The following is a 22,594-nucleotide window of genomic DNA, read 5'->3' on the forward strand; positions in this document are numbered from 1 at the left end:
CTTGTATTAAGTGCCATATGACATGGAGGTTCAGTGTGTCCTAGTGGATTGATTAGGAATTCTGTTGGTTGTCCTACGATCTCCGTTATGGATGTGAATTGCTTTTTGCATTACTGAGTCAAAAGAGTTAGGTCATTGCTGCTTTTTTATCTACCTCAGTATGGGATTTCTTTCATGCTGCTAGATACAGTTTCTTATAAATTCTATGGTCATCACAAGTGGATTCTTCCAGAAATTTTCAATATATTCCCCTCTACTCTATGGTCATTTCACATTTTAAAAGCAAATGCTGTAAACAGAAAGGTTTAGGATGGAGGGAGGGAAGTAATTCCGTTAATTTTCATAAGTCGTGTTTTTTTTTTCTGGAAGTAAAAAATGTTCATTCTTGGGCTTGTTGAAACACAAATGCTCTGAAAGGCATTTCCCCCCTTAATTTAAGTAGGCTTTCACCCTATTATTAATTAGAGAGTCTGCTTGCTATTAATGCAGTCTCCATTAAAAGCCAGGTACAAAATACGTCCTATATTAAATCTGGATAAATGGTCTTTCATTATTTCCTTGTAAATAAAAATGAAAAGGCTGTGGTTTCAGTAATTAGGCAGCAGTGGTTACTTCAGAAATCTCAATTCTTCTTGATAAATTGTGAAGTGCTTTGTGGCATTTTTATCTAAAGAACATATGGATGTGCACTGCTGAGGTGAAAGAATGCACCTGATTTAAAATGCACTTTGACTGAACAGCATATATAGGCATTCAAATATGTACATGTATTGGCACATTAACACCAAGCATGCAACCTGCTCCACTGAACAGCAAAGTTTGGAAGTCACAGCTGCTGAATGATAAATATGGAAATGACTGGAATTAACTCATGCAGTGAAACTGTAGTAATGCAGACTAGGAATTACAGTCCTGGCATAAATCTGTTGAAGCAGTGAGACAGCTTGAAAAAATGAGGATTAATTGCTTCTGCTTTGCAGTGCACTGTTTTTACCTTTGTCTTGTATCTCTCTGCCCATTGCTTCTTTCCCTGAATGGATGTTCTAGTACTTCTGATTAGTGCTGTAGTCATACCTTTAGAGACTAAAATCTCCATTTGATGCTTGAGATAAATACTTCAAAAAGTTCAATAGGGCACACTTTCCCATTGAGCAAGGTTTCTCAGCAGAGCTGATCTCAGATGCTGTGCTGATGCAGCCCAACTCTGCTGCAGAAAGAGGTTCAGCCTTTCTGTGTGTTCCTCTGTCTGCTTACTCATAAAACCCACTCACTCACTCACTCAAAAAAAAAAAAAAAAAAAAAGCTAAATGGTATCAAATGTAACTGTGATTATTTCTGCTGTAGTGATGGGTACAGTGAATCATGATGTTGGCCAGCTTCTTTTGGATTAAAATAATAAAAAACCTTCAGCAGCAAAGCTACATTTCAAAGGAGAAAACTTCTAAGAAGCATTTATGGATGATCAACAGCTAATCATCACTGTCTGAAACACATAACACAAACATGGGCTTAGATAGCTCAGAGGCTTATATTTTTGTGTTACCTGCATTTCTAACAAATTCCTTTTGGTTGCAGGCAGTGGAGTGGCAATGTGATGAAGCTACTAAAAGAGCCTGTTACAGTAAAGGCAAATCAAAGGTAAGCATGAGACAGCTGTTCTGCTTTAATAAAAATTTTAAGTTAATAGCAGATGTAATTCAGTATATAAAATCCCTACCTTTTGCATTTTTACTATCTCTCTTTCTGGAAAGAGATGTAAGAAAGGAACCTTATACTCATGTGTAAGCACAGAAATAAAGAGGAATATAGGGAGCACAGGGTAGGAGATACAGTCACGTGATTCCTGTTCTAAATGGCCATGAACTTTACCTTCCAAAAATTTACTGTTTTGACACCAAGGTTAAACATAGCATGTCATATGTAGTGAACTGTATTCTCACTTCATTTTCTGTGCTGTAAATGCCAAATAAATCTGTAATTACTTTGTAAAATTCTCAGTTTAAATCCCTGTGTTTAAGAAGCATTTTCATTAACTTTTTTATTTTCTATCTGCTGGTGCTATGAAGAAAATAATATTGAAGTTTACTGACTTCTTAGACATTGAACTTGATGTATTTTTGTATTTAAAACCCATTCTTTATCTGGCCAACTGCAATTTCTCTTATTTAGTACAGGTAAATGTAATGCTAAGGTGGAACCTTCGGCTGTCCCAACCTGAAGCTAGTTATCAAATTAATTATAAAAGCAATTAGAATTGCATGCAATCTATGTTTTTATTTTTATACTGTTTAATAATTAAAGTTAATTCAGCTAAAACATAAAGGGAGAACACATAAAGAGTGATAATGCAAAAGAGCATATTTTGATTCAGTAGAATGTGTTGCATATATTATTGTTGTGCAAAACTGAAAAAATCCCAAGCTTCAAAAAAATATTTCAAAAACCCTATCATCTTGTTGAGGAGGAATCTCTTCTGCATAGTTATCTAATCACTGACTTTTAAATTTCTCCCATTAAACAGTTAATTTCCAGCTCCTTTTTCACTAAGTGCTGGGAAAAAAAAATGCAGTGTATGATTGTATATTTGAGATTAGAGAGGAAGAATGGGCTCACTTCTGAAGCCGGACCGTGTTACACTGTGAGGTATAGAAAATAAAGGACTTTTGGAACCTCATATTTTAAGCAAGTGTTTAATTTTCTAAGTTGTTAATTTTCCCTAGAAAATTCATGCTTCAATATGTAGTATATCCCTCAAGCCTTTATCCTTAGCTTTCAGATGACAATACTTGGAAGTAAGGGAATCAAGTATTAATAGAGAATGTCACAATGCATTGGTCAAGGGGCATATACAGTAGAAACAATTCTGGTAGGAATGCTATGTGTAACTAAACATAAATGGCTTTGTTTCACAGTGATTTTCCAAGTGTAAGGCTGTGAGAATAACATTCAACTTGTCTGAAAGTCATAGTGCAGTGACTGTGATCTAACATGATGGATGGAAGTAATTGTAAATTCGTTACTGTAGCAGTGTACTTTCAAATAATATGTTGACAACACTGTTACCACACATTTTATTCAACAGTGTAAAGCACTTGTTGCTATTAAATAATTTTGTTAGGAGAAATGCACAACACTGGTGATACGCATTTAAGAATGGGCCTTAGTGTAGTTTTTTATTCATGCAGAGTTTCATGTATGCTTATCGCACCCTTTTGAAGAAGATGATGGTTGGAAGTTAAACTGTCACTGTAAAATGGTATATATGCAATTCAAATAATGACATCTGGGATTGTTTCTTAGTATTGTTATTATTTGTCCAAAGATTTCATTTGTACCCATAGCCATGTTCCTCATTCACAAACTAGAAGAGGAGTATGGTCTTTATGCTTCATTACATTAAAAAGAAATCCTTGGAGTAAATAGTTCTCTTCTTAGTGTTACCATTTGGGTGTTTTTTTTTTTTTTTTTTTTTTTTTTTTTTTTTTTTTTATGTGTAAACTTTGTGGCCTGAAAGCATCATATGGGAGTTGCTGGAGAATGCGGAGATACCGTCTGAGAAAACCTACCCAGGCTGGAATGACAACTGCCTTTTTGAACTTTTCATACCTCTTTTGTTTCCACTGATGTGGTCAAGGTTAAAATCGAAGATAAATTTATGACCAGAGAAAGGATAACCAAATGGTGTTTGTCTTTTATTGCCTTATTTCCAAGACTAAAGCAAGGTCACTATGCACTCTGTAGAAGGAGATGCATACAGAGCCTTCCCTTGAAAAAACTGGGAATTATCAGATCAGGAGGAATTTATTCCAGAGCTACATTGTCCCTCTTCAGAGGAAATCTCTTTGCAAACACAATTCCAGTTACTGTTATCAGAAAAACTTGCTTGCTTGCTTGCCTGTTGTATAAGTAAATGCAGCCCAAATTGCAGAGTGGCAGAGTTTCTGTAACATTGCTCAGGTGAATTCAGATTTCAGGGCAGGGACATGTAACTGTAGGAAGACACAGGAAACACTGGAGTTAAAATGTGTTAAGCCCAGCCCAGGCTGTGGCAAAGGAAAGAGGAGGATTGCAGGGATGGCTGTGGGTGGGTTATTCATTCAGGTCCTGGTTCCTCTAGAAGCTCTGCTGACCACAGAGCAGCATGAGGGCAATAAGTTCAGGTGGCAAAACCTGAGCTCATTGCTTGAAAGTCACTTTAAGTGATGGAGTGAATGCTCTGAGACCAGAAGGTGACTTTGAACCCTGAAGCAACTCAAGTAGTTTTTAGATAATGGTCAGTGAAACACAACTCTTTTTTTGTTCTTGAGAAAGAAGCTGCCTGGAATTTTTGCCTGTGGCTGTTATCAGTTGTTCTGAGGTTTATGCTTTAGAAGCCAACAAGGGAAAAGAGCTGAAGGGGAAAATATATGGGGACATCTGTCACATTTGACAGTGTAATGTGCACTTGGCTTTTGAAGGCCGATGTTTGTTACTCAGACTTCAGACATTTATCTACCAATTTAAGCTTTTGCCTAAAATAGCTAGTGGCTACAAGAGTGAGCCATGCAGAGTTATGTCCTTGTGGCCAGCATGCATTAGCATGTAGAAGTCTAGAACACCAGACACAATTAAGGGAATAAATTTGCCTATCCATACTGACACTTGTGGTAGAGAATGCTAGAAAGAAAAAATATAAATGCACTTGTTGAGAATGCATAAACCAAAGAGAGATTAAAAATAATAATGCAAATTAATTAAGTCCCATCTCTTGCTTATTTAAGATTCTAATGACTGGGTGTGTTAATATCTGAACCTTCAATAAAAATATTTAAAATTAAATGCAGGTATGTTTAAAATGTTAACCTGTACAAGAAATATTGCTGCAAGAGGATAATCATTTTGCAGTCAGATTGACCTTGGACTGTCAAAGTAGTTTTAAGCAAAAGCCTAGCCTTCTTGGCTGCTGAATTGTTTAAAATAGTTGTATTCTGTTTCAAGTGTCCTGATACAAAAGTAGAAAGTTCTTCCTAAACGTATTTATTTATTTTAGATATATTTTTATAGGCAAATAGGAAAGTATATGACATAGAAGTTGAGATGAAGTGGAGAATAAAACTGCTTAAAAGATGGCTACCAAACCTAACACCATTTCTGACCAAAAAAATCCTTTGATTTGAAATCCTTTGCCACTTCTACAAAATACATCTCATTTTTGCATGTGTCAGAAGTGAACTAGTATGTCCAAACTTTACTTTAGAACTAGAAAAGTACAAGTGACTAAATAATTAAGTCCTTTTTCAGTATGTTTTTGGGTGGTGATGGTTTTATTCATGACCAGTTTTTAAAATTTTTCTTTTGCATTGAAGTGGATATTTTTTCAAATTAAGAAAGTAGCCAATTGAAAAAAGTTATTCTTTCACTTTCCATTTTTCTGTGCTGTGTTTTCAACAAAAATTCCATATGAGATGTCTTATTTGCCCTGTTGGAGTAGGGATTGTTGTCAAGTTGGCACAGCCCTTGGGAATGTTAAAGGAAGAATCTTGTGATTCCCAAGAATGTCAGAGTTTAAGAAATTAGCATTATATTTGAACAAAATGAGTGGGTGATCAGCGTTCAAGTAATTAGGAAATGACACTTTTTCAGGGAGCTCTGGAATATGAAGAGGAGAGGTTGGATGGATTGTAATGTCAGAACCCACTTATTTTTCCTACACGTACATTCCATGCCTTGTTGCAAAGGGCAGAATGGAAACAGAACAATGAATAAATTGCTGTCTTACATTCTGTGAACCTCCTTGAGCACCCTTCCAATGGAAACATTAAAAAACAATCCCCAAACTAGTTGCCTTCTAGTTTTGGTGGGGTTTTTTTGTTTGTTTGTTTGTGGGGTGTTTTGTGGGTTTTTTTTTTGTTTTTTTTTTTTTTTTTTTTTTTTTTTTTTTTTGGTGATGGAGTTAAAACAGTCTAATACAAGGAAACTACCAAAACTACCAACACTACCAGGTTGTGAAATAACTACTTTTTTAATGACTTGTTGCATTGTCCAACTTGGTTATATGGTTGTGTATTAGCTTCTTTAGTGGTTTAAAGAATATTAAGATGACAATTTTATAGGGTTAGTAAAAAACTTCACAATTTTTACCCGATAGAAATCAAATGCTGCTTCGAAGATGTTTGTCCCTTGCCCTCAAAGGCACAAAGAGAAACATTTAAGAGCTACTTTTTCATGAGAAACTAATGCAAGTGTGGGTTTGAAAGGTGTTTTTTTCCAAGTGGTAATTTCTTTCCTGACATTTTACAGGATTTTTTTTAGTTTATTTTTAACTTGACTTCTATGAAGAAAGGCATAGAAGATAAATTCTAGAAGTTTTCTGAGAGACTTTTAAAATATTTTCCCCATCCTCTTTTTCAGTCTGTTTTGTGCCTGTTCAATTTATTCAGGATTATATTTGTTGTCTTCCAGGATGAGAGTTTATTTTCTAGATAAACAAGCAATCCATTTAATATAACTGTGGGCCAGATAATGGGACTTCTGTGCTATTGTTGTTGTATGGATTTACTTACATGATTTCACTTAATATCAGCTAGAATTGCATAGCTGTATTTTCACAAGGTTTTTTCATACTTTTTTATGAGACTTATTTTATGGTGGAAGCTAGAGCACATTCAAATGTAAGTTTCCAGGAAACTTTATTTTCTCCAAACATACTGTTGATCATTTAGTTGGATATGGGCATTGATTTTTTTCAAGACAAGTGTTTGAATTTTTCCTCATATAGTTCTAGGAGATTTTTAGTATTGCAGGACAAAGCTTTCTGTTTGAATTAACAGTAGAAATTGCTGTTGATTTCTAACTCCTGACGTGAAAGATATGAACACCATAAAGCCTTCACCCATCCTAATGGGGTAAAAAACACATAAAATTATTCCTCAGGGTGAGCATCTTTGTATTGTGGTAATGAAATTTTTTGAGAAACTTTGAATTAAGAGGAAAGAAGATGCTTTTAATAAAATACATACGGTAAATTATGAAATTAGTGGTAACAAATCTGCATCTGAACATGTCAAGAATTTTATTTTTACCAATGTCACTATATTTTGTTACTGACAACTTGTTCTTTCCTCACAACTTCCTTTCTTGGCTTAATCTGTCTTTCAAGTCAACATCTGATCTCCCAAAACAGTGCTGTATTATTTAGGTCAGCATCTATCAGATCATTTACCTGAACTATCAGTTCAAAATTTAGCTAAGCCTTTGAAATGTATCCTGAGAGGAAATCTTCAGTACTAGAGAGGTTTATTGTTATCCTATTAAGAACTTTTCAGAAAGTAGCTAAATGCATGTGTGTGAATAAGAAATCTGTGCATATTGTGGTTGTGCACTCAGGTATGCTTAAGCCTTGTTTATCTAAAATTTTTCTGTGTGTCATTAGTCTCCTCTGTGCTCTGCAGTATCACTGAATATATTCTTTCTTTTCTGTGTGGCAGGAGGAATGCCAGAACTATATACGAGTGCTTCTTGTGGGAGGCAACCATCTCTTTACCTGTGGAACCAACGCGTTCACTCCAATCTGCACCAATCGCACGGTAAGAGGGGAATGTTTTGCCCCACAAGCTGGAGTCCCTGTTGTGAGCCAGCAGACTAAAAGGCAGAGCATGTTGTGGCTGAGAACTGGCTATTTGTGTATTGGTGGGTGAGCTGATGTGTAAAAGGCTGATTTAGCTGGCAGCAGGCCAAATAGATCTCTTTTTTGCAGTCATTTCCTCAGATGTGGAAGACACAGCTATGAGCAGCTCAATTCCTCCTACATGCCAGTTTTTACGAACCTTGGGTGTTTATAAGATTTCTGCCACTGTCAGTTTTGATTGGCATCAATAGGTTTAATTATCAAGTGTGGTTGTGTAGCTTCATAGTGTGTATGTGTAATTCTGGAGAAATTAGAGTACCTCTATTAGTGATTTCTGACTGGTGAGAACGAGCAGTCTTGACTGAGAAGATCTGTCATTCTGTGTTCAAAAAAACCCTAATTGTAGCATCAGTAATAGTCGTAGTAAGTATCAAAATGTCACTGTTTGGACTAGGCTTCCTATTGGTTTCAGGAGGGGAGAAACACTTAAATACAAAGAATAAGCTGTATTACTAAAAAGCTTGTTGGCAGATTTATTATATTTAAACCCATTGCACCTTTATTTTCAAATAGCATATTAACATCATGTTGTGGTTAATGGCTGAAAGTATTTGGGCTACTAAATCAGAGATAGTTTTACTGAGTTTGAAAGCTCCTTTTCTTATTTTGAAAGCTCCTCTCTCATTTTTCATGTGAGATTTTTTTCCTAAAATACACCAACAAAACAAATAAGAGATTTTTTGTTATTGTCTGCTGTGGTGGATGCCTTATTGATTCTGGCAATCTGGTTTGGTTTTATTTTTCATAGAAGCAATCTTTGCAGAGACAACTAATTTTTGATCTCCTTCTAATTGAAAACATTTAGGCATGATGAATAATGACTGACATGTATGCTTTGCATATCAAAATGGCAAAAGTGAGATCTGACAACATTACAAGAAGACTTTCTATATGAGACAATTTTAGACTGAGGTAGAGGTTGGCACATCTCTGTTGTACAATAATAAAGTAGAGAACAGATGTTTGTCATAGGATTTTGTTCAGATTGATGCGCCTTGGCTGAAATGATAATTTTCAGATAATTCAAATTCCTTTTTGTAATTCTTTTGCAGTTAAGCAACTTGGCAGAGATACATGACCAAATCAGTGGCATGGCTCGTTGCCCCTACAGTCCCCAGCACAATTCCACTGCCCTTCTCACTTCCAGTGGAGAATTATATGCTGCTACAGCCATGGATTTTCCAGGAAGAGATCCTGCTATTTATCGAAGTCTGGGAGCCCTTCCTCCACTCCGAACTGCCCAGTACAACTCCAAGTGGCTGAATGGTGAGTGTTGGTGGACTGGAGTGTTGGTGGTGAGACTCATCTTTTTAACTCAAGTTCATCACGTTCATGGTACTGGAGTTCGATTCTGAGAATCTGAATATTTTTGGAGTATTGTTTATTTAAGTTTTAAATTATTTTACTTTTTTAATATATTCTTTTCCTAGTATAAATGTTACAGAATTTAGTTACTATAGCTGTTGCAGGCACAGGAATGAGATGCACATACAGTAGTCTTACGTGGCAAAACCGAATCGGCCTTGAGGAGCAGCTTGCATTGAGCATTCTTTTCTGAGTCCCTCAAAAACCTAAGGCAGAAAAAACCAGTTTAGAATTGACTGAATTCTCCTGGCTATCCCTGAAGGTCCCAGCCTTGACAAGCGGAAAAAAAGTTTTGCTTTCAAGCTGCTTAGGTGGCAGACTGACATTTTTGACACTTATTATAGCCAAAGGATAGGGAATAGCTTACAAAACATATCATAAAATTCTGCTTAGCAGTCAGTTTTGTGTAACGGAAGTTAATCACGTGATGAGGATTTCCAGCTGGGAGAGGCTGTAAACAATAGGTATTCCTGAGATGTGACAGACCGAGTTTCCATTTTGTTTATTACAAAAAAAGGAAGCAGATTCTTCTAAAATGAAAAATATTATTAAACATATTGTGTGAAATTATGTATATTATAGTTTGCCCATGCAAAATCCTTTTCCAGAAGGAAAAAAAAATCATAGTGCATTACATGTGATACAACAGTCAGTATCCCTATAGTACATTTCATATTATGATGGGATTATTCTCATGCTGGAAATTATATACAAATATAAATCCTTCTAGCTTCAGAACATTTTGTTCAGCTGCAAGTAACAGATTTTATTTTGAATATATCAATTGTCATATAATGTGAATGCTGAATTGTGCTTATAGGATTGGTATATTTTATTTGAACAATGAACCCATCAGAGGTAGCTCACAGAAATTTGTGACCTTTTCTAAAGGTTGGATGATTTTAGAATGTTAATTAACAACAACAGAAAAAGTCCTATATTTGTGTGGAACATAGCAGAATTATAGCAGTGCAAAAGAAGTGAAGAGAAGAACAAACTCATTATAAGTATATCCCTGTTCAGGCACACTTTGTCCACTCAGCTTGGTATTGGAACTAATTGCTGTGCCACACCTGTGTGCTTTTGTCAAAGGGGAAAAAGTCTTCACACAGAATTTGCAGCTTAACTGGATATTTTTATGCCAAAAGCATGCTAAAATTCACACTAGGCTTCTCTAATTAATGATATTCACTGTATTCACATTTTGTGTATTAAAAGCTTCAGATGTACTTATACATTCTCCATTAGAGTTCATTCTTCTGACTCAAAACTGTTTGTAATTAAGTTACCAGGAAACTGTAGCTTTTATCTTTGGGGAGGAAGAACAAGATGTGTTTTGTAATTGGAGCCAGATAAAGTAAGTCAAGTAAAAGACCAAAAGCAGCCCATTTAACTGTATTAAAGGAAGGGGGAATATTTTCTGGGGTAGCTAGGAGTGGGGGGATTCATCTGCTTTTTTGTCAATTTGCATGCTTTTATGATTCAGTGCCAAGCAACCACATTAGTTTTTCAGTGCTTGGATTGAAGGGAAGATTTTGCTGCTTTCAGTGACAAAGTAACAAAGATTGATAATCCTTGCAAGGAAAGTAAGGCATCAACTGGAATGGAAGATCCCTAGTCAATATCTGTTATGCAGCAGTAGCTCACAGTTACTGTAATTCAGCCTCATTTGAGGCGTTCATGTTCATGTGTCTGTCAGTGTTTCCAATTCAAAGTTTTCTGCGGAAGCAACCCTGTATTTTCTCATTTAGATTTTCTGCTCTGTGAATCATGTTGGAGCAAATCAAATCATCTCTGAGGGTGATGGTTGTACTCTGAAACACAGCTGATTGTCTTGTTCTGTGCTTTATTGCTATGCAATAAATACATTGTTTATTTCAGTGGCTAGCACAGCAAATTCGGAGATCTTCAATCCCATCAGTCAGGGAAAAAGGACACGACAGTGTGCCTAGGCAGTCTGCTCTTGGTGTTCATTGCACCTTTTGGTGCAGGATTTTGACTTGAAAAGCTCTGAATCTTCATCACAGGAGAAAACTTGTTCCTAATCTTACTTGTCAGAAGGTCTGTAATCACAGGAACAGTGATATGCAGTGCAGGAAAGGAAAATGGAGCTGATGTATGGTGGTGATGGAGTGAGATCCCATATTACCATAATGTGATTTCAGCTTCTGGAATCACAGATTTCACAAATAATAAAACATTTATGTTGTTGACCTGAGCTCTCCATTTGTTCTGGTTCAGCCATAGTCATGTATTTATTATCAGATCCTGCCTTCTCCTGGGGCCTTGGTAGGCTTGGAAGCAACCCACATCAGCCAAGTACATAAGTTAGCAGCTTTTTACTGAGCATCATCCTGATCAGTTGCTTAACATTAGAAGATTATGGAGAAATTGAGGAACTTTCATTTCTGAATTATTGTTTTCTTGGTGCACTCAACACTCAGTTATCTGAGGGGCAAAGAGTTGGTTAGGTCAGTTAAAAGTATTAATTATTCAGCGTATGTTCTAAATTAAGCTACAGAAGTATGCTGAGAGAATATAACTGAAGGGAAAAGGAAAATTAATATGAAGCACAAAGATTTTGAATGGGCACAAATACAAAACTTTAGATGGACAGCACAGGAAGACTACCAACACAGAAACCCTATTTCTGACTGGAGCTAGTTGTTATGGAGGCATCTTTGAGGCCCTCTGAGCATACTGTTTGTTCACCTATTAAACAGGATTTGATTCCATGAATTTTGTCTGGTTTAAAAATTTCTATTGGCAGAAAGGACAGTTCACCAAATGTTACAGATGTCTGCACCCTTCCTTAAAGTTTTTCGTATTTTGGAGTGTGCACAGTCATGCTGTCTTCATTGATGGAGGAAAGAAGCATCTGGTGGTACTTATTGAACTTAATCTCTTTTAAGATTTACAGTAGTAATCCATTCAGCTCTTGAATATCTCTGAATAAGATCACCAGTTACATTTTTTTTTCACTTCAGAACATCCTTCTGCTTCTAGAAAAAGAAGTTGATGTTCTGTTTATCAATATTATTTCTGTCTTCCTGGTGCTCCTATAGACAAGATCAAATGCAGCTGGCCCAAAGGCAATGAGCAGCTTTTTGACTACAGCTGTAACTATGTAAAAATTCTGCTTGTCTCCATGATGAGATGCCCCTGAAGTACCAGGCTGCTGTAGTGGTATGACCTGAGGACTCACCTTAGTTCAACAGAGGTTGGGCTGTGCACAAAGAATTTATCACGTGACAGTGCAGGGACTTATCCTCTTGCCAACCGTGTTGGTACTTTGTACCTATGTCACTGTCCTCAAAGGGGACATGACCACCCAGAGGAGTTAAGAGGGGCTGCAAACCAGCTCTCTCCCCATCCAGTGGCCCAGCTGGCTCTGGATAGTAAGGATAATAAGCCTGCAAATGTGAAATAGAGAATCCAACTCTCCTTCCCATTATGTTTTATTTTGGCCTTCACTTTTTCCATGTGAAGGAAAATGTATTGCCTGAAGTTATTTGCATGAATATGTGTATGTGCACAAACAGATGAAGAAAGTGGAAAGACTGCTTACCAGTAATTTACTCTGCAAGGTGTCCTGTTCTGCTGTGTACCCTTCTCTCTGAATCCGTGTTTATGTGTTTCTGTTTGTAAGAGAAACAATTTGAGGTGATAGATCACACACTGATGATTATGTCTAAAGCAGACATCTCTTCCACTGATATCTTCTCCTGACCAAAGCAGTCAGCAAGGCCCTGAGCTTCAGCCAGCTGCTCAGGTCAGTAAAGGGAGCATGCTTCTGGAATGTCTTAAAATGTCCTTTTTAGTGGTTCATAAGAAGAATAGTCTGCCTTAGCAGTCTGCTTTGAACATTATTAAGTGATAAAAAATAAATTATTCTTTCATTAAGCTGGCATACTGTCTATTTCAGTGTCTTTAAGCTCTCAGTGTAACGATGTTTAAGTCATATCTGGAGTTGTTGTAGTATGCTTCTTATTAGCCTTTACTGTAGAGTTGATCTGCAAAGTGCAGCAGGGGCAGAATTTGTCATAGTTTGCTCTTGAGAACAGAAGTAAATGTAGTAGCTATATTTGCAGTCCACAGTTGCAGTGTGTCCAGATTGGCAAGGAAAAGCCTTCACTGTTTAAACTTAGGAACCTTTTCTGTAGTCCAACGTTTGCAGTTAGTAAAGGATTTCTCCTTTCAATACACCTCTTTAAATCACTAATTGTGATCTGATACCTCAGTGTGAAAGTTGGCCTTAGTCTATGTCTGTTTGCTTCCCTTAGCTAATAAAAGGGCAAAACATTAAAAAAGAGTAAAAAAAAAAAAAAAAAAAAAGGAAATCCCTGTCTGTTTCATCACACAAAGAAACACAACAACATTTGGTTTCATAATTTGTCTAATGCCTTTGTTTGCAATTGCATGGGTCTCCAACTATCTTGAAATGACTGTGTCTGTTCTCTTTACCCTAGGCATGCAGTGATAGATGCTATTGGAACATATTAAATAAAAACTGTGTTCTAAATGTCACATCATTTCATCAGTGGGCAGACCATAGATGATTAAAATGTAATCTTATATCAGAGGCAGCAATAAAATAAAATAAAATATTATAAAATCTCTTCCAAATTCGAAGCCTTTCCATCTGAGGAGATGAGTGTTTGGATTGTTCTGCTTTACTGGTAGACATAATATTACCATTTTTCCTCTTGCTGTCCTAAGCATTTGGTTATTAGATACTCTTAGTAAAGTGGTTCTTCTGAGATCACTTTCTTAAAAACACTAATAAGAAGGTTGTTAATCCAGAGCAGATACTTCTAGTTTTTGCAAGTAATCGTAAGAGTAAAATTCTTATTAAATTGGTTTGGTTAGTGGGGTTTAATACAGCTCTGAATCAATGCCTATTATTGTTTGTTAGCAGGCTTTTATTATAACTTTTGCTCCAAGTGGGATATGTAGAGAGAATTTATGATCTAAGAACAAAAATTAATTCTTTCAATTTTGTCTTTAAGGATTAATAGAAATGGCTATAATAATTCAGTGTTATCCTTTCATTTTTCTGGGTTTTAATGAAAAACCTTGTAATTACCTAGTGCAAGCTTTTCTTTATTATGTAATATTTCATGTAACTCAAAACCAGCGTGTGTTTGAATGTGCAATATACTCTTTTAGATAAGAGACCTAACTGAAAATATGCAAAGCATATTCTACCAGTTTTGCTTATTTTGCAAGATAAATAATTGCATTTCTTTGGTTGTGCCACCATAAGGTTGGTTCTTTCCTTCTGTGCATATCATCATTTTTGTAAGTATCCTAAAATAGGAGAGAAAACACCTGCTGGTTTTGAAACCTGTTCTTATGCTTCTTTACTTCAGCAGATACTAGAGGCAAATTTTGAGCAGGTAATCTGTGTTTTTCCTTTTAAATTTGTGCATCTTCTCCCTGATGTCTGCGACAGAGTGGGAGTGCAGTAGGTTGGTGTGAGGTGGAGGTGCCTCCCCTGACTTCCTTTTTCCAATGCCAGACTGTTGTTACAAAACACCTTCACAGCATTTCCTTACCTGTTTGAAATGGTCGACAAGAAGCACTACCCATGGAGTTAGGATATTTTTGCTTCTTATCTACTCTGGGTAAAACAGCAAGGTCCACTAACATTTATTAAACACACTAGGAGGCTATTGAGGGCAGCCTGTTCTTTTATATCTCATCTGGCCTGCTGATGTCAGGTGCCACTCAGAAAGGCTGAATGAGGAAGGAGGACACTTCTGTAAGCAGATCATCTGTTCCCTACTGCAGAGAGTCGCATCAGGAGAGTGAGCCTCATTAATGCACAGAACTATGGTACACAGTGACCCAGAGAGAATGAAAGAACTTAGGACTGAAATGCATCTTAGTCAGGGGAAGGTGGAAAATTTCAAATTTCAGGAAACATGAATACATGACAACTAGCATTTATCAAAGAAAGGAGGTGACTGAAAGGTTACCTGAATATGAGGAATAATGTCTTTACTGTGTGAGTAACTGCCCACTGGAACACACTGCTCAGAGGGGTTGTGGAGTTTCATTTGCTGGGGATATTCAAGAACAGTCTGGACACAATTCTGTCCAATGTATTTTAGGATGACCTGACCTGAGCAGGGAAGTTAGATCAAATGACCTTTCTAACCTGACTCTTTCTGTGGTTCTGTGTGATCCTATGACAGAAATATTGGATGGAATTTCCACAGCAGTTATACCAAGCCTTAAGGTGAAGGGGGAAGAGGATGATTATGAAATTGGTTTCCTTTTTGTTATTGAATAAAAAAGGAAAATAAATAGAAAAAGGAAAAGAGGAGCAATTTGCAATGGGTTGATGCTGTCTGTATTCCACACACTCAGCAACAAAGCCTCTCTGTCACTCCCCTCCACAGCTGAATGGGGGAGAGAAAATATAATGAAGGATTCATGAGTTGAGATAAGGACAGATCACTCATCAAATATCATAATGGGCTAAACAAGCTCAAATTAGAGATATGAATTGAATTTATTGCTAACAAAATCAGAGCAGGATAATGAGAGGTAAAATGAAACCTTAAAACCTTCCACCTTCCCCTCCATGCCTCCCTCCTTCCCAGCTCCATCTCCTACGTCATCAGTGCAGGGGCACAGGGAATGGGGCCCATGGTGAGTTCATTGCCTGTGGCTTCTCCCTCTGCCCAGGGAGAGGAGTCATTTCCCTGCTGCACCATGGAGTCTCTCCCACGGGAGACAGTTCTCCATGAACTTCTCCAGTGTGAGTCCACCCCACAAGCAACAGTCCTGCCCAAACTGCTGTAGTGTGGGTCACTCTTCCATAGGGTTTGGTCCTTCAAGGACAGGCTGCTCGAGCATGAGCTCCTCTTTCCATGGGCCTTCCATGGACTCACAGCCTCCTCTCAGGTATCCACCTGCTCTGGCACAGGGCTCTTCCACAGGCTGCAGATGGATTTCTGCATCTCTGTGGAACTCCATGGGCTGCAGGGGCACAGCTGCTTCACCACAGCTGGAGGGGAATCTCAGCTCTGGCACCTGGAGCACCTGCTGCCCCTCCTTCTCCAGTGACCTTGGTGTCCGCAGGGCTGCTTCTCTGACATGCTTTGATTCCTCTCTTCTGTGTCCACAGCTATAGCTGCACAATAACTCTTCCTTCATAAATCTGTTATCACACCATTTCTAATGGTTATCTGTTATCTGTAATCTGTTATTACCACCATTTCTAATTGGCCCAGCCTTGGCCAGTGGCATGTCCATCTGTTGGAGCTGCCAAGGATTGGGTCAGCTGGACATGGGGAAAGTTTCTGGCAGCTTCTCATGGAAGCCACCCCTGTAGCCCCCCCACCACTACCAAAGCTTGGCCATGCAAACCAAATGCACAAGTCTGCAGGGAAAGTAATTTAGTTATCTCCCTTCCTGCAAAACTAAAACAGAGAAAAAAAAATGGCAGTGAAGATGTTTGGAGAGAAATAGGTAAGCCATCATAATTGGATTTTCTTTCCATACCATAATGTTGGGCTGGCAAAATCTCATAAAGGAAAACTAGATTTCTGTGTATGTAGAATTCTGGATTCAATTTTAGGTAACCATCCAAACTTCTGGATCTTTCGATAGATCCCCATGTTCCAAATTTCTAGGGGTTTTGAGTGAATTAATGAAATCCCTATGTCTTTTTCACCCTTGTCCTCCTGCCCCGGGATACATGGCTTTGCAAGGTCTATCCAGTAAATAGAGGTGCAAAATCCACTGAACTCCAGGTGTGACTTTCAAGGGCTTCAGTAAGTATTAGGTTAGAGAATGGCTTCTGTAACTATTGGCAAATTTGCATCAGCAAAATGATATAATAAATTGCAAAGTGTTATACCATGTAAGAGCACTTTACCTTGAAAATGAAGGAGATTTATTTGAAATAAACAACAGGAAATAAAGCAAGGAATTTTGTAATACCATATTTAAAAACAAATTTTCAGAAAAGAAATAATTGCATTTCAGAATTTATTAGAGTACATCAGTAAAAAAGTAATGAGTGCATCCACTTTTATGATTATGCTGAATTGTATTATAAAATCTATCAGCAATATAAGAGAAGACTGGAAAAAAATGTCTGGGATACACAGTTTTAGTGTATTTTGCTGTCCTTGCTTTTCCATACCTATAAAATTTTCAATTTAGCAAAAGGAAATGAATGTAAAAGAAATCATGTTGAGCTAAGGCATTGCAAAGGAAATAGTCAAAATAGATTGGTAGCCAGCTACTCTATGGCAGGTTGGCATTTTTAGCACGCATCATAGGTAATTGTGAAACACAGAGGAAAAACAGCTATTAATAAACCATTTCCAGAAGTTTCATACAGAACTTAGCATTTTACAGTTAGCTCCTGAGGATGGATATAGCAGTGATGACCATAAGTTATATATTACTTTTGAGACATATAATGCTGTAGGAAACTTTTATTCTGTGAGTAAAATTTGACCCTAAACCTTCATGAGCAGTAATGCCTGGATCAGCCTAATGCAAAGTCTGTACTTTTTTTCCAACAGCTGCAAAGAGTCATAACCAAATGAATATACTTAATGAATTTACAGAGATGGCAGAATGCAATTGCAACTGGACTTTGTTGATTATGGTAATAAGATGAAAGGAAATAATATAGACTGGCACATCTGAAGCATGAATTCTTTCCATTTTGAAGAGCATTTCTAGCTGAAATGTGAAGTTTATTCAAAAAAATTCAAATGCATCTTCTAGAATTTAATGCTATTAAGCATTTGGCTGAATACAATTATTTGGAAGAAATGGGTCTTGAGACATCAGCAGTATGGTGTGATTCATTGATCTAGTGAGGTCAGGGAACAAGTGAACAAGTTCCAGAGAGGTGTCATTCAACATTAGAGCAGTATCTAGACTCCTCAGATCTTGAATATATTATGTATTCATATATCATTGTGTGTGTCTTATTTTGTGTGCATATATACATATATAATCCGATCTGTGTCTAAATCAGAAAAAAATAATATTTTAGCTTTCTTTTAACATTTCTGGAGTTAATTTCATTTTTGATTGGGTCTTCGAATGCCTTGCACTTCAGATGTGAGTGGTCACATTTCACAGAGCCAGTCAGTGGAAATCACAGCTTTTACTTACTTAGAGTAGGGTTTGGAGCTTTAAATCCTTAAGGTTAATTGCTGTTACCTCCTTAAAGAAAGTTGGATCATTTCCTGTCATTTGGTTCAGTCTGGAAGCAGTAGCATCCACTAACTATGTAAATTAAGCTATGTTAGATTACCTCAGAAGAAGTAAAGTTACATGGATTAAAGAACACGAGCAAACTTTCTTGCTCCTAAATTCAGAGAGCAAGAGGCGGCCAAAACTACCTCAGGTGCTCTCAGGGCTCTTTTAGACTCCTGTTTCCCATTTATATCCACAGAAAAATTCCTATACAGTTCCTCTCATCCTTTTACCCACTCAGATGGTCTCCACATCACTAAATAAAAAAGGCACAGGAAATAAGCTTTTACACAGCACCTTTGGTGGGTGGAAAGGGAGAATAATCTAAAGGGAATCATCGTATCTTCCTGTTAAGTGCTTTCACATTAAGAACAGAGACTGTGCTCCCCAGAAAATGAGGGTTTGTCTCCAACCTCCAGAAAAAAATCATAAATCTGGTTGAAGCACTATCTTAGCTTCATATGGTTGAATTGTCTGTTTTGCAGCAACTTAGAAGAATCTATGGGGAAACATCCTTGTTGGGCAGTAACGTTGCTTTATGAAGGAAATGGTAGAGATTCCCAGGATCAGTGCTGAGCAAGCAAACTTCAGAAATAGCAGAGTAGTGTGTTTGCCCAGGGGAAGTACCTAGCTAGCCACCCAGTGCTTTCAGTGCTTGGGCTTGTGCTCTGTGTAGCACTGCTCTGTGATGTACACTGGAGATATTTTCACATCGACAAAGTAATTTTCTTGCTTTCCTGATTCCACTGGTTCCATTTAATTTGGGAAAGTCTAGTCAGCCTGACACATCCATAAATTGAGTATATAAAAAAACCCCATAAAGGTCGTATACAATACTTGTGACATTATTACAGGTTGACATTTTTTGTACTAACTGTATCATGTCGCATACCAGAATCCTTGCACTTGTTGTGGTGATCAGAAATCAGATTGCCCTTCCGAGAACTCTTTGCAAAGTCAGCATGAAACAAGGTTCACTTCATTTGCTGCATTAAAAACTTACATGGTAAGGCCTCCATGTCAACAAATAGCAGTTCACAGCACAGTGTTTAGACACATAAGAACAGATTCTTCCTAGCTGAGAAGCTACTTTTTCCTTTGAAGTTTTGGAGCGACCCTGTTCATTTTTCCCAAAGAGAGAATGAAATAAACAAGGTCTGACATGGTAATCCTTCCATATCCACTGAATCCCCTAAGGTAACTCCGAGATTATTGCATTTAATACAAACGAAAGCAGTTTTCATAAGTTTCAACAGCAGGTCACAATTTCATCAGTTCAGAATCAATAAAGTATAGGTGTTTGCAGATGTATATATTGTTTCTAATTTTTGAAACAATGAAATATGAGTACTAGGTATTTTCTATACATGTATTATGATTATCAGTGCAGCTTTTAAAAACTATCTTTTGAAAGGTTGACACGGGTTTTCAAGAACCCTGAATACGTTCTGAATGCATTTCATATTATTTTTACTCCTGTAGTCTGTGAAGTTTGTTTTATTTTTGTAGTTCATCATTCTTTATGCTGAGTGCTTGCAATAGTGTTTTTTTAACTCTGTACTGAGATCCTGTGGTGCCAATGTAGAGACCTTTTTATATCAGTGGGCCTCCAGTGAGAAGTATCTTCAGGCCTGATTGCAAGGCAGGGCATCCTTTTTTAATGTTTGTACAAAATGTTTTCTGTGGGTGGATCAAATTCACTTTGAGTATTTGCACACTAGGTTTTTGAAGCTTTTAAAACCTTTGAAGCAAAATCGCTGTTGTAATGAAAGTTTTACACAGATGCAGAATGAAGATTTAAGGATCCAGTAGGGTTAATATTGCTAAAAGTTTAGTTCTTTGTATATTGTCAGTGTAATTTTATTTCTTATGATATCATAAGTCCTCTCCAACTATTTTGCCTTTTTTATTCCTTTTTTTTTTAAAAGATACAAATGCACTGATTATATGTAACTTATGAAGGCTCAGGCACCAAGTTCTTAAAATCATTGGCTTGTGATCAGCCAGCAAGATACCTGTGCAGCTCTGAGTGTGGAGAAAATGTGGTGTGTTCCAGACAGCTCTCAAGGAAGCACTTCATAAAATAGAGAGTGAAAGTTACAGGGAGGAGTGAGAGCACTATTGGATCTGCTCAGCTTCATACATCTGAGGCAGCTCATAATCACTGCTGCCAAAAACCTGCCCTGGGAACTCTCAGCACAGCAGACAGAGATGGAAGCAGCACAAGAGGCCACATTAGCTGGGATCTGGTCTGTCTTCAAAAAAGAGTTTTCTGACAGTTTGGACCACTGTGAGGCAGTGCCAGCTTGCTTGCCTTTCTAGTGCCCCTCTGAAGTTCTGATAGGTTTGAGATACTCCTGTAAAATGCTTACATTGAATTATGGCAGCCTTTTTAATTTTATTTTAATTTTAATTTTTAATTTTATTTGAAGTGCTTCCCCAAAACAGATGTTTTTAAAACAATTTTGTTTATTTGTTTTCCCACTTCAGAATAAAATTTGGAAATGAGAAACAAAAGTTTTCTTGTTTCTCAGAGGTGTTGGTGTTCTAAAATGGTTCCTTGCACAAGTGGGGCTCTTCCTCACAAATCTGTGTATCAAATTTATCTTTCCTTTAAGAATTTATCAAGTTGTCAGACTCTTCTAAGGTCATGGACTTTCCTCAGTTCTAGTAATCCTTATAGGAAATGGACCACATGTTTATTTTCTGTGGCATCTACTGTTCCATTTTTTCTCTTTTTTCAAGAAGAATTGCCATCTGCTGCTTTCCAGATTTTTTCTTACATATTCTCTAATTTCTCCTTCATCAGCACCAGGTTTTTGATTTTTTTTTTTTAATTATCAGTTTTCAATCACTTTTTTTAAAGAAAGGAAAAAGGAATCTGTAATGCTCTCAAAAGCATTAAGCAAGATAGGGTTGAAATGCACTTATCTTACCATCAAGTATTCTTGTGTAGTTCTCTTTTAATTACAGCCTCTGAGAACATTTTTACTCACCATCAATTACCACCCATTATCCTGCTAATCTGGAGTAATGGCATGGTGGCAAAGCAGAAACAGAGTTAAAAGATAAAGCAATTGCATTGTAAGAATTCACTGTGCCCTTATGTGAAGAATGAAAACTCTGACACACTTTTGATGATGGAATACAGTGAGCTGGGCCAAGGTTGCCCAGCACAGTCCTGTTCTATAAACACTTAGAGCAAAACCTGTCAGGCCACGTGTTGTGGTTTGACCCCAGGTGGCAGCTCAGCTGTTTTGTTGTGCTGGTGGGGTGGTGTGAGAAAGAAAAGGCCTTGGCTCTGTCTAAGTGCTGCTCTACAATAACAAAAACATCCCTGAATTACCAGCACTGTTTCCAGCATAAATCCAAAACACAGTTCCATGTTAGCTACTATGAAAAAAATTAAGTCTACCCAGCCAACCCCAGTGCATCATGGTCATGTATCTCATAATCCCAGTTGGACATGAACTGGCCTATTCAGTTGTCATATCCCTAAAGGGTATTAAGAAGTGTGTTTATCTAAATATAATGCTTGAAGATAAAGCTAACTTCCACATTAGTATGAGTGCATAGATCGCAAGAAGGCAATAAATGATCTTTCCTTCTCTTATTTTCAGAACCAAATTTTGTGTCATCTTATGACATTGGGAACTTTACCTACTTCTTCTTCCGGGAAAATGCAGTGGAACATGACTGTGGGAAAACAGTTTTCTCTCGTGCTGCTCGGGTGTGCAAAAATGACATTGGAGGCAAGTTTGTGCTGGAGGATACCTGGACTACCTTCATGAAAGCTCGTCTGAACTGCTCTCGCCCTGGAGAAATTCCATTTTACTATAATGAACTTCAGAGTACTTTCTTCCTGCCAGAACTGGACTTGATCTATGGGATTTTTACCACTAATGTGTAAGTAAACTGAATGATATATTTTATTTTCTTGCTGTATGTGACAGCAAAACCTAGAACTTCTGAGTTACTCTTATCTGCATATGCCAAGTAAACATCATAAATTCAAATTACTATCTTGCCCAATCCACTGTTTTCTGTGAACAAGTATCAGTTCCAAATGTTTCCCACATGAATGGTTGAAAACACAAGAGAAGGAATAAATTCTTAATATTTCCTTACTGCAGGGAGCCAGTTGTGTTTAAGACTATTCTGTCACATTTACTTATTGTTAGAAAGTAATTAATTTTTATTTTTACTATTGTAATACGTAAATGACGTATGTATTTATGAAATAAATAATTTATAATTGTAATGTGACATGATCATGAATTTGACGTGATGGAATTTGACCATGTCATAAAGAACTCATCTTACCCA

General features: G+C 37.1%; 1 protein-coding gene across 2 annotated transcripts in view; it reads left to right on the plus strand.

Annotated features, from left to right (window-relative positions):
* SEMA5A (semaphorin 5A) overlaps positions 1-22,594 on the plus strand; it is a 311,419-nt gene that overhangs the window by 168,343 nt on the left and 120,482 nt on the right. For both annotated transcript variants that reach the window (XM_066326614.1, XM_066326605.1), the window contains 4 exons: positions 1,576-1,638; positions 7,467-7,565; positions 8,719-8,932; positions 21,889-22,174. In XM_066326614.1, coding sequence (XP_066182711.1) covers positions 1,576-1,638; positions 7,467-7,565; positions 8,719-8,932; positions 21,889-22,174 — 662 coding nt within the window. The remainder of the gene's footprint in view (positions 1-1,575; positions 1,639-7,466; positions 7,566-8,718; positions 8,933-21,888; positions 22,175-22,594) is intronic.

Source organism: Sylvia atricapilla, chromosome 1 (assembly GCF_009819655.1).
Source record: "Sylvia atricapilla isolate bSylAtr1 chromosome 1, bSylAtr1.pri, whole genome shotgun sequence".
Lineage (NCBI taxonomy): Eukaryota > Metazoa > Chordata > Aves > Passeriformes > Sylviidae > Sylvia > Sylvia atricapilla.